The 15,521-nt window shown below is 51.9% G+C and overlaps 8 protein-coding genes across 8 annotated transcripts; 3 read left to right on the plus strand and 5 right to left on the minus strand.

Moving 5' to 3' along the window:
* Positions 1–42: 42 nt before the first annotated feature.
* Positions 43–1,173, minus strand: CC84DRAFT_1263501 (uncharacterized protein). The gene is made up of 3 exons (XM_018185246.1): positions 866–1,173; positions 636–794; positions 43–584 (listed from the first exon to the last, which is right to left on the minus strand). Exons 1-3 carry the CDS (start codon positions 1,080–1,082, stop codon positions 526–528), a joined length of 435 nt encoding a protein of 144 aa, XP_018030912.1. The 5' UTR covers positions 1,083–1,173; the 3' UTR covers positions 43–525.
* A 380-nt stretch (positions 1,174–1,553) lies between these two features.
* Positions 1,554–2,920, minus strand: CC84DRAFT_1155464 (NAD(P)-binding protein; the record flags this gene model as incomplete). Its single annotated transcript, XM_018176935.1, has 2 exons — positions 1,554–2,805; positions 2,866–2,920. 2 exons carry the CDS (start codon positions 2,918–2,920, stop codon positions 1,853–1,855), a joined length of 1,008 nt encoding a protein of 335 aa, XP_018030913.1. The 3' UTR covers positions 1,554–1,852.
* A 371-nt stretch (positions 2,921–3,291) lies between these two features.
* On the plus strand, positions 3,292–5,248 carry CC84DRAFT_312207 (uncharacterized protein). The gene is made up of 7 exons (XM_018185820.1): positions 3,292–3,491; positions 3,552–4,070; positions 4,131–4,244; positions 4,303–4,399; positions 4,451–4,689; positions 4,748–5,070; positions 5,122–5,248. The coding sequence occupies exons 1-7, from the start codon at positions 3,379–3,381 to the stop codon at positions 5,169–5,171; spliced, it is 1,455 nt and encodes a 484-aa protein (XP_018030914.1). The 5' UTR covers positions 3,292–3,378; the 3' UTR covers positions 5,172–5,248.
* Positions 5,249–5,435: 187 nt separating this feature from the next.
* On the minus strand, positions 5,436–6,473 carry CC84DRAFT_1209486 (alpha/beta-hydrolase; the record flags this gene model as incomplete). The annotated part of the gene is made up of 2 exons (XM_018182221.1): positions 5,522–6,473; positions 5,436–5,454 (listed from the first exon to the last, which is right to left on the minus strand). The coding sequence occupies exons 1-2, from the start codon at positions 6,316–6,318 to the stop codon at positions 5,436–5,438; spliced, it is 816 nt and encodes a 271-aa protein (XP_018030915.1). The 5' UTR covers positions 6,319–6,473.
* A 332-nt stretch (positions 6,474–6,805) lies between these two features.
* Positions 6,806–8,405, minus strand: CC84DRAFT_1101895 (MFS general substrate transporter; the record flags this gene model as incomplete). The annotated part of the gene is made up of 3 exons (XM_018174936.1): positions 6,806–6,950; positions 7,002–8,002; positions 8,058–8,405. 3 exons carry the CDS (start codon positions 8,403–8,405, stop codon positions 6,806–6,808), a joined length of 1,494 nt encoding a protein of 497 aa, XP_018030916.1.
* A 1,084-nt stretch (positions 8,406–9,489) lies between these two features.
* Positions 9,490–10,582, plus strand: CC84DRAFT_1222053 (uncharacterized protein; the record flags this gene model as incomplete). The annotated part of the gene is made up of 3 exons (XM_018183327.1): positions 9,490–9,806; positions 9,868–9,988; positions 10,043–10,582. 3 exons carry the CDS (start codon positions 9,490–9,492, stop codon positions 10,580–10,582), a joined length of 978 nt encoding a protein of 325 aa, XP_018030917.1.
* Positions 10,583–10,606: 24 nt separating this feature from the next.
* On the minus strand, positions 10,607–11,874 carry CC84DRAFT_1199427 (HpcH/HpaI aldolase/citrate lyase family protein). Its single transcript, XM_018181615.1, has 4 exons — positions 11,517–11,874; positions 11,373–11,465; positions 11,295–11,320; positions 10,607–11,244 (listed from the first exon to the last, which is right to left on the minus strand). The coding sequence occupies exons 1-4, from the start codon at positions 11,671–11,673 to the stop codon at positions 10,711–10,713; spliced, it is 810 nt and encodes a 269-aa protein (XP_018030918.1). The 5' UTR covers positions 11,674–11,874; the 3' UTR covers positions 10,607–10,710.
* A 504-nt stretch (positions 11,875–12,378) lies between these two features.
* On the plus strand, positions 12,379–14,508 carry CC84DRAFT_312241 (FAD/NAD(P)-binding domain-containing protein). Its single transcript, XM_018185821.1, has 6 exons — positions 12,379–12,717; positions 12,771–13,261; positions 13,311–13,644; positions 13,692–13,871; positions 13,919–14,172; positions 14,218–14,508. The coding sequence occupies exons 1-6, from the start codon at positions 12,564–12,566 to the stop codon at positions 14,419–14,421; spliced, it is 1,617 nt and encodes a 538-aa protein (XP_018030919.1). The 5' UTR covers positions 12,379–12,563; the 3' UTR covers positions 14,422–14,508.
* Positions 14,509–15,521: the final 1,013 nt, after the last annotated feature.

A 15,521-nucleotide genomic window follows, 5' to 3' on the forward strand; every position in this document is an offset into this window, starting at 1 on the left:
CATCTCACGTTCTTATTAGCATCTGCATCTGCATCTGCACCTGCAAATTACCCTTGGCCCTGCTCAACAGAAATCAGCCGAGCACCCACCATCGATATCGCACAAGGGTGCTTGACGTATAGCTAACCTGCACTCCGCAGCTCTTTGGCGCCGCTTTTGAGTCGAGAGGACTCTCTTCGCAGTCATGCTCCGAATGAGCCCACCCATCTGTATTGACGCATGCTCACACTTTGCCCTACCGGTTCCCCTGTTCCGAAAGCCGTCGAGCTAACATGGAGTGCGTAGCACGTCTTTCAGTCCATTGACATGGGATCATAGGAACTTCGCCGCTCAGATGGATCAAACTAAGAGACTGGAATCACAAATCTGTTCAGGACCCCTCTCTGCAACGCTTTACGATTCAGTAAAAAGAGGCTATATGAGCAGAGACACGATTGGCAGCTTCGGAGAAAGAAACCCGCACCGAATAAATCACCTTACCCAGCTGCCCAAGGTCCTAGCATCCAGCATCCATAAAGACGGTCTCTAGCCCCCAAGGTTAAAGGATACAAAGCTGCTGTCACAAGCAGCATTGAAGTATCCCACTACTCCCACGTCAGCAAGCAGAATCTACTTCCAGAAGTGCTTCCACTTACACTGGAACAGCCCATCCGTTGACGGATACTGCTGCTCGCAGCCCTGATCTATGACCGCAATGAATGCATCCACGCAGCCCTGTGTGCTCCAGGGAACGACGCCAGCGCATTGGGTACCCACTTTGAGGGCGGCGCTGTAAGGGAAGCCCCGAACGACACCTGGATTTTTCGCCGTCAGAATCACTTACGAGCATGTCATCCTGTACTTAGATGTAGAGGGGCGGACTTACCGGATACGCGTGCTGTGTCCGCCTGCCCTGGACTACATGAAGGAATTTTGTTGCATGCGTTCGTGATGGCGAGGGTGGCGTTGTTGAAGTCGGCTTGACGGCTTAGGCAGACTCCATTGCGAGGTTCAAAGCAGCTGGTTTGCTGGCGAGGAGTCACGGCCACAGCAAGGGCGCTGGCGCCGAGGGCGAGGTTTGTGAGGATGGTCGAGAAATGCATGGTTGAAGTATCAGCGATTTTGAGGTGGGAGTTGGACAATGCTTTAGGAGGGAGTGCTTTATAGGTATTGACTTAGTAGAGTACTTATAATCGTCGAAAGTGAACGCGAACTCAGACTTCAAGTTGCTCTTCTTAGGCGCTAGAATTGCACGTGGTGGTGCGAAGGAGCTCGTGCGAGTCCACATTAGAATACAAGCCTTTCCGCATTGGTGCGGTACATACGAGATCCTTCACAAAGGATGCCGCCAACACCAACTTGGCCCCGGCGCTGAGAGATAATGCCTTCACTCCATGGCGATAACAATTCTGGCAGCAGAATGGAGCATCATTGAAGTGTTCTAGACCACCTGCGTAAGCCTGTGCAGCATTTACCGACGCCCTAGTCCTACTACAATACTTCAACGGCTCGATTCTATCTAAGCGCGGAAATTTCAGGACCCCAATGGCTTCCAAAACAAGTTATCTACCAATCCTATTCTTTCTAACCGAGACGGCAACACCGAAGCTATCGATGATACCAAGTCGGGACTCTACACTTTATCAAGCTCACGTTTCTCGTCCCTCCTGATCTATCGTCATCCATTACTATGGCACGCTTTCCTTTCATCTCATCGATCTTAGGCGGCTCGACAAGATCGCCATCTCTCCCAGTCCTTTGAAGAGAGTATCAACACAAATTGCATGGCCATAGCCATGCCCATCAACGCTAAGCTAGCATGACAGTACATCGAGACCATTCAGCTTCCCCATCAGCGACACATCCCACACGCTCACACGTGCGCCTCGACGCCTACGAAATGTGCCGAGTCCTTCCACAGCCTCTCCTCCTCGCCCTCATCATAGGTCCACGTCGTATACCCCAACATAAACACATTCCCATCATCTTCTCCCCTGCCCGCCTCTTCGCAGTCCTCCAAATACTTGCCGCCCCTGCCCTCCCACTCCTTGCCCACGGCAGCTACCACAGTTGTCGCACCCCCCTGCTCCGCCGACTTGAATATCGGAACCAAATGTGGCATCTTCAGGATTGCGTCGATGACAGACGGGTCCGAGTACCGCGTGATGTTCGTCAGTATAGCCCCCGGGTGGACCGAGGTGGCGTGCAGACCGCGGCCGCCGTAGTGCCGGTCAAGATAGTTCGCCATGTAGATGTTTGCGAGTTTGGAGTTGGCGTATGCCTTTCCGTGCTTGTAGGGCGTGTTGCTGAAGGAGTAGTCATGGTCTGCGGGGAAAGGGCCGGCACGATGAGCAGAGGAGGCCACGATGACGGCGCGGGAATTGAAAGCTGGTGTTGAGGCTGCGAGGAGTGCGTCCTTGAGGAGGGAGAAGAGGAGGAAGTGGGAGAGGTGATTGACGGCGAAGTGGGATTCGTGTCCGTCCTCTGTGAGGGTGAGGGAGGGGACGCCCATTATGCCCGCGTTGGCGATGAGGATGTTGATTTTGTTGTGGGAGTGGGCGAGGATCTGCTGGGCTGCGGCGCGGACGCTGGAGAAGCTGGCATTGTCCATGGGGACTAGGGAGACGCGCCCTGGCTCGAGAATTCCGGCAAGGGATTCTGAAGCTTTCGCAAGGTCGCGGGCGGTCAGGAAAAGGGTGGCTCCTGTGGTGGAGAGGGCGCGGGCAGTTTCGAGGCCGATGCCAGAGGTGGCGCCGGTTAGGACGATGACTTTGCCGACAAGTTTGCCTTCGAGGCCTTCGTCTTGGATGATCTGGAGAGCAGTTGCTGGGAAAGGTTGTCTGATTAGTCGAATGGGATGGTCGAGATGGGTGGGAAGCCACTTACGGCGAGCATCGCCTACGCCTTGCGGATTGGCATGAACAGCAGTGTATCTACCCATTGCGTTGAAAATCTTCGAGTTTTCCTAACCTAAGTACCCAAGAGTGGAAAGGATGGCTAATGTCTAGTTGGTGCGCAGTTCTCCATGTTTATATATGTTTTGGCACATTATGTGAGAGGCGACTTTGATGACCATTCCCGCATACCCATACCAAGTTTCCTCCGCAAGTCTTCCAATGATCCTCTCATTACAGTATCGGCGGGGTCGGACAACAAAATCCGGATGAATTTAGCTGGCGAAGTAGTTGTTTCGTCGTTGGGGAAATTGGACTAACGATTGCTGATACCAGTCCATCAAGTCGGCGGCCGCACGGCCGCAAAAAGCCGCAGGTCTGCGGCGTTAAATCCCATCGAAACCCGCAGTTGCCCCACCAAACTGCGGCCGCTCACACGCCCGCCCCGCATCACCTACAATACTCAATTGTGTTCGACCTCTGCAGCCTACATAAATCAACGCGTATGTCGACGCCTGATGGCGAGCCAGGCCGCCGTGCCCGGCAAGTGTGTGCTAACTGCAAGGCTCGTAAGAGAGGGTGCGACAAAGCAATCCCGCAGTGTTCGCACTGCGTCAGGTAAGCTGCGATTGCAGATCGATTCGGGAACCGGAATTGGGCGATACCAACTCTTTCCAGAAAGAGACTCGAGTGCAAATATGCTGAGACGGACCAAATTCGCAGCCCTGCTCCTCAAGTCGACCAGTCGTCGTATGAGCCCCTTGCCGACGCCCACGATGCGCCTGCCGAATGCATCGACTACGCAACCGTGCTCTTCATGGACCCGGATCTTCTGCAACACGGGCATCCCGACACCCCATTAGCCACCGTCAAGGTTCCTAGCCAAGTGCTCGATCACCTCGGAGATGTAGACGAATTATGTCTTGCAAGCGGAAAGTATTTCGTGCGAACACACCCATGGATGCCAATCATATCAAAAAAACGTTTCTACGACCTCTATATTCACCAATCACCATCTGCCCATCCCGATCTTGCATTGCTCTTTCTGGCACAGAAGCTCATAACAACACCACCGCCCGCCAGCCCGTACAGCGCTCGCACGCCACTCTATCAAGTGACGAAGCGGTGGCATTCTCACCTCGAGGTGTCCAGTGTCTTATCACTTCCTATGTTGCAAGCTCAAGTTTTGCTCGCCTTGTATGAAATCGGCCACGCTATCTATCCGGCTGCATACCTGACCGTCGGTGCGTGCGCCAGGTATGCTTACGCGCTTGGACTCAATGTCAAGGCAGTCAGTTACCGGAGAGCGACCACCATGGTGGAGGTTGAAGAGAGGAGAAGAGTTTGGTGGGCAATTGTCATTCTGGACCGGTGAGCCTTCTTTGTGCTGCATTACCGTCGCCACATCAACGCTAATAGGCTGCGTCAGTTTTGTCAACATAGGCTGCCCAGGTCGCCCTTTTGCAATACCCGAACCCTCTCGAGATGAGCTACTACCTGCAGACGATGCTAAATGGGATAACGGCGTAAGATCATCACCGATCTGCTATGAATCTTCCCTGCTCACCGTTTCTCAGATTGTACAGTCCGCTGACCTAGCAACTCTGTCCACCCCATTGACATCTCACATGTCTAAATTTGCTCTTCTCTGTCAAGCTGCTCGGCTCCTGGGTCAGGTTCTTATACACATCGCTGACGGGTCCGAGTCCTCCGATGACGATGTTGGACTGCAACTGGACAGGACATTGCACTCGATGCTCTCGGCGGCACTCAATGTGGAGGTGCCTGACTATGACCAGATAACGTTTATATTCAGGTACCTTTCCTTACCTTTATTACAGGTATACGTTGTGACAAAAACTAAATAACCCCAGTGCCCTCGTAGCTCTCAACACCCCAACCTTCCGCCTGGCCGGCACATCCGTCCCCCGCACGTCTTTCTCTCCCGACCGCATGTCTCGTGCCCTCGCCGTCTGCAAGCTCGTCACAGAGCGTTTCCACATTCCCAACTTCACCGAGTCTAGATGCCCTTTGACGAGTCGGCCACCCGAGGAGATGTCCGTGTGGGGCTGTTTCTTTGCGTATCAGGTCTGTGCTGTGTATATGAGGGTGAAACAGAAGAATAATGGGGAGGAAGAGGTGGTGAAGTTCTTCAAGGAGGCCTTTAAGGTCATTGACCGGGGCTGGAGGGCCGCTGGTGAGTATAAAAAGGCGGAAGAGAAGGTAGAGAGATGGCTAATTGGCGCAGGTATCTACTTGAGGCTGCTGGAGGCCCAAGAGGCGATGAAGTGTGCATGAGAACGACGGCCAGACTGACTTCAGATGGCGTTGGATGGGATATACTGTCAATCAGAGGGAATTGTAATACATTCAGTCTTCGTCAAGACGGCATAGCGGCATCCTAGGGGAAAACCCTCGATATCAGTGGAATCATCACTCTCGGACCTGTCTCTCAAATTGCCTGGACCGCCGCCCACCGATTTTCATAAGCCCGCTTCCACACCCCGGAACCCGTTCCTCTTAGCTCAAACCCATGCGGAACACCATCATACAAATGCCACTCTACCTCAACCCCTGCTTCCTTCAACTTTCTTACATAATCTTCATCTTCCCTCGCAAAAATATCCAGATTCCCACAATCCACATACGCCCGCGGCAACCCCCTGAAGTCCTGCAACCTCGCCGGCGCAGCAGCTGCCTCCACGTCCTCACTCCCAGTTCTATCTCCCAACAGCGCATTCCACCCCGTCCAATTATCGTCCCAATCCCACGTGACGAAGGGCGCGAGTTCTGAGTTAGGAACAATGTTTCGGTCATCCAGCATCGGCTCCAGTAAGATCTGCTTCGCCAAAGGCGGTTGCAACTTTCTATCTCTCGCAATGATAGCAACAGCAGCGGCAAGACCGCCGCCCGCACTGAGCCCTGCAACAGCAATCCGCGCAGCGTCGATCCGCAAGTGTTGTGCCTGCGCATGCAGCCAGACAAGCGCAGAGTAGCAATCCTCCACCGGAACAGGATGCCGCGCTTCAGACGCAAGCCGATAATCCGCACTGTAGTGCGGGACCCCTGTCCGCGCGACGTCCAGCATAACTGTGCGGTCCCACTCCTCCGCCGTGCACAAGATCATACCGCCGGCATGAATGTACAGGACTGCTGGTCTCTCTTTTCCCTCTTGATTCCTTATCTCACCATCGGCTTCAAGCTCATACCCGAAGATGGGGATTTCCTGCCCGTCTGGTGCAGTGGTGACGTATCTCGTCTTCTTAACGGGCGTGTCCGGCTCCGGGTATAGCGTCTGCAACTTCTCGTAGAACGGGGCGCCAGCTCGCCTGGAGGCGACGTCCCCGCGGGGATGACGGGGTGTCGGTGTGTCTGGGGGGATGCCTAGGTTTTGTAGGGATCTTGCTGATGCGGCGGCCCAGTCCGGGTCGGTGGTGTACGGCATGGTGAACGAGTGAGAAGTCACGTTATCTTCTACGAGTGCGCGTGTATATCCTGAGCTTGACGGAAAGTGATAGGCGATGGTCGCTCTGATTTGAGTGGGATGGAGCGGGGTTATGTTGTTTCGTGAGTAACGAGTCAGTGGCGTTTCTAGAGAACTCTAATATGTACACTAGTGGAAGAGGGGCGATGGTGGCTGGAATGTAACTTAGTGGTACACCCGGATCTGTCCGCCCTCAACATCTAAAAATCACAGTGGCGTAGTTTGGTCTAGAAGTGGAGTTGCAGATCGAATCCCTCGGTAGTAGTAGTTGCTTCACTGATGCTGGACCCATGTAATGCCGACGGCTATGTTCGAGGATAATTCAGCGCTGCCTTAGTTCTCACAAGACTGGCCATGAATAGAGAGCGCTGACGAGATGAATAGCTACTTCGCGAGAGATAGGCACCTAAGTAATTCAGAGACCAAGTCTTTCTGAGGATCGGAACACTCAGTGATACACATTCTTCTCGGCCTGAACGTCGTTCTCCAAGAAGACTTCAATCTGATCGTTCATCTTGGGCCCGATATCTTCTAAGAAAAAGCAAGCAATGATCGCAAGACCTCCAAACCCAAGTGAGGCAAATGCTACCTTCCTAGAGGAGAGTTAGTAATTGCTGTCGTTGGAACGCGAAGGCACAACTCACTTGACGCCTTCCACATAACTCTGCACAAAGGCTGCTCCGGCCGCTTCCGCAATTGCGGTGGTCAAACCTTGAACCTTCTCTAGGGCAGCAGCTCCCAAAGGAAGCGCTGCAAGAACCGCGCTCGCTGTCGCAGGCGATGCTCCAGCCGCTTCTGCCGCCGCAACAACATGAATAGATGCCCAACTAGTTTGTACCGTGTTCAAGATTGTCAAGAACAAGGTGACGGCAACAGCACCTCCCGAATATCTAGCCACGCCTGCAAGTCCTCCTGATATACCTAGCTCCGTTTGATCGGCACCAAATTGGATGTACGCGATCGAGAGATACTGCGCGTAGCCATAGCCCGTGGACGAAAGAAAAGCAAAAGCGATGCCGCAGCTCTCTCGTTCTGGAGTGACGTAGGCGAGCATGGCTCCGAAGAAGGTCATGATCATGATCGGGACACCCATCTGCCACCGCCAGTGCTGGATGCGCTTGCCGAAGAATGCTAGTAGCATGGCCCCAGTGAATATGCCAAATCCTTGCACTGTCGCGAACAAGTAGACGATGTGCGGCGGTGTTATTGCTGAAGTGAAATACACGCCCAGCATCGTCGGCCAGGTGATGTTGTTCGCGTAGTAGAACATGGTTACAACGAAGCCGCAGATGAACGGCGCGGTGAGACGCCGCCCTTTGTTGGCGGTGAAGAGCCTTGTTGGCGCAAGGGCTTCTTTGGGTCTTGCAAAGGTCTCCCAGGCGGCGAAGAAGACGAGGCATGCAAATCCTGCTACCAATAGACCAATTACTTCAGGCGAGTTTGATGGCACAAGCTGCACATAGACGATCCCGGAAAGAATCATAACAGCTGCTCCTGTGAAGCTGACCATGCCGACATAGTCGAGATTCCGTAGTGCCTCACCCCAAGGAATGCCACGCGGGTGTTTTGGTGGGAAGTAAAAGCACAGTAGGATGGCACAAGAGATGCCCTGGACTATGGTGACAGCCCAATATCCCCATCTCCACTATGCTCTGTCAGCTCATATCTCTGTTTGTGGGTGGAGCCCCGCGGATACATACGGCATTATGCTTGTAAGCTATGCGAGACACAACGGGGCCCACGATGACGTCGAAATATATCCCAGCGTCTGCAATCACGACTCCAATATGCCTCCACTTGTTCGGCAATAGTTCGGGCAGCGCGAACGCCGCTATCTGGCAATTACCTCCACCGAGACCGAACAGCGTGTGGGCAGCAATTGACTGTCCGATCGAATGTGAAGTTGCTCCGACGATCGAGCCGACAATCATGAGAATGTTCCCAAGGAGAATAAAAGCTCTTCGACCGAATAGATCACTGTTGGCGCCACAGACCATAAATGCGACAGTTCCGCCGAGACTGTACACCGATGTGAGCCAAGCGCCCATGGCCGGCCTTGATCCAAATTCGACAGCCATCTCGCTTTGAATGGTGCTGAAGAATGGAACTGGCCAAAAGGATATTCCGTATGATGCGGCGAGAACCTAGAAACGATCAGCATAGCTTTGAACACGATATTCTTGATGTTTCTATGGTTGTTCTTGAGGTAAAATACCCGGATGGTCGATGAAACCCGCCGGTATGGTACTTACGACGACGACTGCCCACGTCTTGAAGGTAACAGCATCGTTATCTCTGGGATGGCTTGACCCAACTCCTCTTTTCTCAATATCAATGCGACTATCTGAGGCATGACTGCTTGTATCCTGGCCTGGGGATATCGTCTCCGCGAATTCGCGATGCTCGCCAGTTGGCCCCTTCATCGTGTGCAGATCGTTCACAACACAGGCGTATTCCAAAGCTGGCCACGAACGACGGAGGAAACCACATTTCTGTCTAAGATAGTAGACATTTTGTGCTTGAATATAGCCGAGGCGACTGTACCAGCGCTACTGAACCGCCTGTGATTTGAATTGATCACGCTGTAGCGTTTTCTTGGTGGCTTGGTCCAGACTTCAAAAGCCCCAATCTATCGAAGATTCCGATTTTTGGGCGAGCATATAACTCGGATGGTTGTAGTGTCAAAGCACGGTCCGTAGTGCAAGAGCGGTCCGTCGATCTGGGGTTGTGGGGTAGGGAGCGCCCGGGTCCGTGGAAACACAACGGGCACCAATGAACTAGCTGCAACTGGTCACGATCAATACCGATATTTCTTTGGTGTTTTTGTTTTAGTTTTGGCGCTTCTTGTTGTCAGAGATACCCGCGGCAAATGGAGTCGTCGGCTATTGGAACGCTCCTTACCGTCTGGGGCGTCGAGTTCACGCAACATAAGCGATACGATCGCATTGATTGTTCCATCAGCTCCATATGACCGAGGCTCTGGTATCGTCACTCCTGGCTGTGGTTTACTTGATTAAAGGCGTAAATATTGCTACCCGGGCTCAAAAGTACCTAGCCCATCTATAATCAAAAGACCATCAGCGACATCAAATCTCCTCTACCTAATTTTATCTCTTCTCTAGACCTACCTTAATGGCGCCTGTGGCTACACGAGACATCCTACCTCCACGCGAGGAACTGCCTACCGAAGAAACCACCCTTTATTATTACTTGGAACTGAAAGACGGAGGCATCATTCAAACCTATCCAGGTACTGCCTTTGAGAAGCGCAGAAAACACGTCCCACACGATGCGACGATCAAGGATTTGAGATCCATTCACGACCAGTTCAACGTTGACAATGCCGGATTCGAGTTCGTCCAACACAAGTCTGCTGTGAAGGACTTCTCCAACGAAGAAGAAGTGGAGCAGGTCTACTACCCTGAGTGCATTGATCTTATCAAGAAAGTGTAAGCCCACCCATTGGCAAAGGTTACATGCTGCGTCATCACTCACATTGAATGTCCGTAGATCTGGAGCAGATGAGGTTCAAGTTGTCTCCCATATGTGTCGGCGAGACACACACAAAGCCTCTGTAGACGCATCCCAAGGCCTCGACGATAAGACGCCCGTAAAAGTGATGAATCCTGCAGTAAGTGCGACCAAAACGAAGGCACGGGCCATGCATAACTGACATTACTTGTAGAGATTCGTCCACGTCGACCAGTCCTACCGCGGCGCTGAACAGATTCTCTTCCTCAACCTCCCCGAGGAAGAAGCGGAACGTCGCCTCAAGAAGCGTTGGGCCATCATGAATGTCTGGGCCCCCATCATGAAGCCAGTGAAACGCGATCCACTCGCCTTCGCCGACTTCCGGTCCATCGACGAAAACGACTTCCGCACTGTGGTTGCGAATTTGCCACCACCAGACGCAGGCGAGTATGGAAAAGTATCCAGGAACATGAAACACAAGCCTCGTGCAGAGTACTCGTCCAACGGTGATGTTGCCCCTCGATACGAGGTGACTAATCTTGCGCACAATCCGAACCAGCAGTGGTACTACGCGAGTGATATGACGCCGGAAGAGGCATGGGTATTTAAGATTTTTGATTCGAAGAACGATGGGAGAGCGAAGTGTGCGGTGCATTCTTCGTTCCCCTTGAAGGGGCAGAGTGATTATGGGGATCCGAGAACGAGCATTGAAGTAAGATGTTTTGTGTTTTGGAACGACGAAAAGACTGAGTAGGTTCATCCCTGGTAATGCAATGGTGCATTTTGTTCGAGCTTGGAACTCGTATTCATGTAGTTTTGATTAATTGATCTACGATTCTTTTCTAGTCTCATGGGTAGCGAAATGAAGCAATTCGAGTCCAGCTAGTATCTTCCACCCGATGTTGGTGGCGCTGCCCCTCTCGCGATGCTCAAAGACGTAGCCAAAGACGCCTGCAAAAGCGTGGTGTCCAACGCTGCCGAGACCATGTCGAAGCCCTTGTCGGCGTACTTCTTCGCCTGCTCAGCGCTACTCGCAAAAAACCCACACTTCTTTCCCGCCTTGTGGGTTGCCTCAAGGACCTTGTCCACAGCTTGCTCTAACTCAGGCTTCATCACACCGTTGAGGATGGGGTGGCCAATATTGTTTCCTAGGTCAAAAGGACCGACGAACAAAAGATCGATGCCGGGAACAGCTGCAATCTCGTCAATGTTATCGAGTGCCTCCTGTGTCTCGATTTGTACCATGGTCAACAGGGATTCATTAGCTTGCTGCAGGTACTCCGTCATTGTCGGAACTGGGTTGAAGCGTTCCATTGCGAAGGGTGACCCTAAGCCTCGTCTCCCGAGGGGCGGAAACTTGGCTGCGGATACGATTGCTTTGGCCTCATCTGCTGTTCGAAGAAGCGGGATGAGGATCTTAGATAGTATTAATATCGTGAAGCTATTCTGTGCATCAGGAATCTTACCCCGTGGGCACCAGCATCAAGAGCGCCTGGGAGCTGTTAATTATAGACGTGATGTTTGCAGTAGAAAGGAATACTCACGCTTGATCATCCATCCTTGCATATCTGGAAGTCTCACAATCGGACTGACCCCGCAAGCTGCGATAGCTGGAACAGCGTCGTGCATAGCAGCATCTGATATGTTATGAGGATTGAATTCAAGTTTCCTAGAATTGGTAATCGTACCGTCAATATTCCCATGTTCGCAATCCACTAAAACCCAGTCAACTCCTGCTCGGGCCAATATTCGTGAGACATTCGCGCCGGGTAATGTCTGCCAGAGGCCGAAAGATGATTCTGTTCCTCTGTTGAGAGTACCCTTCAGAATGCAACCATGTAACATTTCGGAGTAATCTCGCTTTGAAGCTTGTGCTGATTTGCTTTGGTGTTGACTGTTCAAAGTGGATGGCTGGGATTCCTAAAGGCAGAAACGTCGAGGATCAATGACGTAGTTATGAACAGGACGTAGATCCGGCTTCAGCAATGATACTGTACTGCTCGAATGTAATTGTAGAGATATTTCGTGCTTTCAATGAAGTGTCTGCAATTGCCTGAGCCAGTGCCTACGGCAAGTGCGATGTTCCTCAAGTGGGTCCATGATCACGTGGTGACTTCGGATCTCGTGCGGGGTTTCGCGGATTCCCCCGATCGCAGCATTCTACTATCGTCAAGTTGGTCATCATATTTCGATACGAAGTAATCGAACGCGGAAAGTTCTTCGTGTTGTATATCTTATGCTTCGGCTGCAGATCGTGCCTGCCGTCGATCCTAAGTATGACCGACTCAGCAAGACGGTACTGAAGCCAGAGTTTCGGTCATGCATCATTTATTTTGGAATGACAAGATTGTACGTCCGCCTTTGATACCGAAAACCAGACATTGACTGTCCGGATGCTCTCGAACGTAGAATTCCAAATTGCACAGAGCACATGAGCTCTCCTCATCGCGGTGGTGCATGATTGCCGAGGCGACCCATCGTCGGTAATCGCATTGATACCAGAGTTGTCGGCTACATCTCCGATCTATACAAACGGGACGGTACGCGTGGCGCCTGATCCGCTTGGGTAGCGCTTCGCAACAAGTGCATTGGGTACAGCTAGTTGATCCCTGGGAGATAGCTTGTTACGCAGATTTGTCTGTCCAGGACTGAGTGGTCGTGTCATAGCCTGTGCCACAGATCGCCTCACAAGGACCTCCGTTCTGCAGAGACTTACAGCAACACAAACCGCAAACATGGGCTCACTGGAACTCCCACAACCCGACTACGATGTCCTCATCATTGGAGCCGGTCTCTCAGGCTGCTACGCCTGCCACCGAATGCAACAACTGAATCTCAAAGTCAAAGTTCTCGAAGCAGGCTCATCCGTCGGAGGAACATGGTACTGGAGTTAGATTGCCCACGAGCAGACACATTCACTTGCGTGTATTGACAAAGTGTAGATCGCTACCCTGGCTGCAGATTCGACTGCGAATCCTACAGCTACAACTTCTTCTGGTGCAAGGAAGTCCTTGATGAGTGGACCTGGAGCGAGCACTTCGCCCCGCAAGAAGAAACAGAACGGTATATCCAGTTCATCTGCAACAAGTATGATCTCTGGAAAAGCATGCAGTTCGACACGCGGGTGAAAAGTGCGCATTGGCAGAGTGAGGGAGGATTTTGGAGGATTGCCGATGAGACGAAGAGAGAGTACACTGCGCGCTTCCTCATCACAGGTATCGGGCTGTTGAGTGACCCGACGCTGCCGAATATTATCGGCGTGGAGGACTTCAAGGGTGAGGCTTTCCATACGTCGAGATGGCCAAGGCAGAAGGTAAGCTTTGAAGGGAAGAACGTGGGTGTGATTGGGGTGGGGGCGACGGCGATACAGATTATTCCTGAGGTAGCGAAGGCGGCGAAGAGTTTGACGGTGTTTCAACGCACGCCTAATTGGGTCAGTACCTTCCAGCTTATGCTATCTACGACAGGTCTCATACAGTTAGGCTATCCCATTGCACAACTCTCCAATTGACGAAGAGGGGATGAAAGAGATCCGAGCTGCATATCCGGAAACGCTCAACAAGATCAACACAAACAGACTCAGTTTTCTCCATGGAGACGGTGATGAGTCGATCTGGGACTACACGCCAGAGGAAAGAGAGGCGTTCTGGGAGTACATGTACGCACAGCCAGGCTTCGGATTCTGGGTGTCGAATTATAAAGAGACACTGAAAGACCGGGAGGCCAATGCGTTGGTGAGCGAGTTTGTGGCGAAGAAGATCAGGCAGCGTGTGCATGATGCATGGACAGCGGAGAAATTGATACCTAAGACATATGGTAGCTGTACTGTCAGTATGTTGGGTTTATCGACTGACGACATACAGGCTTCGGACTCAGACGGGTCCCGATGGAGACAAACTTCTACGAAGCCTTTAACCGGCCGAACGTACGCCTTGTCGATCTACTCGAAACTCCAATTACTCGTGTCAAAGAGAAATCCGTGCAGACATCACAGGAGAATATCGAGCTCGACATGTTGATCTATGCAACTGGTTTCTCCGCAAGTAAGCAAGTTACCTTCGTTCTCGTCTCACCTTGCTCACCCATGAAGTCACTGGCGCCTTCGATGCGATCGACTTTCGCGGCACCAACAACCACCGACTTCTCGACGAATGGAAAGACGGCCCTCGAACATATTTGGGTCTCACAGTGCAGCACTTCCCGAACATGTTCATGTCTATCGGGCCTCACCAAGCATACGGAAACATCCCAGCCAGCATAGAGTATGCTGTAGGATGGATTGCTGAATGCATCGAGTTCCTACACAACCACAACATTTCGTACATTGAAGCCAAAGAAGAGGGTGTAAGTTGTGTTCTCGACAGCAGTGGGTAATGCTGACGGCTAAAGGTGCGGAACTGGACTGAGCATGTCCACGAGCTGGGCCAAGGTCTGCTGAGCAACGAGGTAGACTCATGGCTTACCGGCGTGAATAAGAACGTTGCTGGGAAGCAAAAGCGGATTATAGCCCGGTATAGCGGTGCTGCACCAGACTTTAGAAGACAGTGCAATGTGGTGGCTGATGCGAAGTATGTGGCGTTCGAATTACGGTAGACTTGCAATATGCGTTTGTTTCCCAAGGCTGGCTTGGAGGGACTTAGGGAACCCTTAACTTATGCATAGCTTTGGTGGGAGATATGAGGTGTTGGACGAGACTGATCATGAAAAAGATTATCAAATTGACGCTGACACTCCAAGTGTCCATCATGCGTTTAATGAAGGGGTAAACTAACACGTGATGCTCAAAGATAACTTGAACCTCTTCATCCGCGCTAAGGGTTGCATAGAAATCGGTGCGATATCATCAATAGGCTCACTCCCGATGCCAGGGATCTGAACACGACGCGATTCATACCTCTTTTCGATCGGTGTGACATTCTAACCTCAGGCCACGCTAGAAGTTGCGGTAAACTTGGTCAAGGCGAAGTGGGGTAACAACTGCTGCGTTCGACACTTCCACAATGGGTAGGTCAGCCTCGTCTTAAGGTACCCACACGTTAAATTGCATCGCGAAGACACCTTATATTGAGTTTGGATGAAGACAACATGTACCTATGGTGAAGACACGCCCAGGAGGGATGCAGAAGCTGTGGGACGGTACAGCTTGCATGGCACTGAGTGAGAGAACTGTGTAGCGCTGCTGGTCTCTTGTTCCTCGTCGGCACAACTTGAATTTCGTGATCAAAGTGAAGGGCGTAAATGCAGCTACCTCTTCGCGGACTCTGCGAGAGGTCAGCTGAGATGGAAACGCGTCCATTTTCCCCGCAGCCCCTCTAGCAGAGCACCAACGATGCCAATCTGAACCAAGACCTACGCTCTCATCCGCGCTCAAGATTGCGGTGAAACAGGCTTGTGCTTGTAGAATTTCTTTTTCGAAATTCGCGAACACGGGCATGGAGCCGCATCACAGACCGGCGAATCGCAGTATTAATGGACGCAAGACCTCCCTGAGAGGGAAAAATTCACAGATATATCCTCTACCAGGCGTCGCCAGAGTATTTCCTGCCGGTGCTTGAGGGCACTGGGATGCTGGGCGGTAATATTTGGCGCTGTACTTGTTTTTGGATGCATTCACGCAAGCATTGGCTCCAGTGAACTAAGGGACATCTTGAATACGAAAACTCGAATACATCTGTCAGAAATTCGAATCAAGC

The sequence above is a fragment of the Paraphaeosphaeria sporulosa genome (genome assembly GCF_001642045.1).
Source record: "Paraphaeosphaeria sporulosa strain AP3s5-JAC2a unplaced genomic scaffold CC84scaffold_12, whole genome shotgun sequence".
Lineage (NCBI taxonomy): Eukaryota > Fungi > Ascomycota > Dothideomycetes > Pleosporales > Didymosphaeriaceae > Paraphaeosphaeria > Paraphaeosphaeria sporulosa.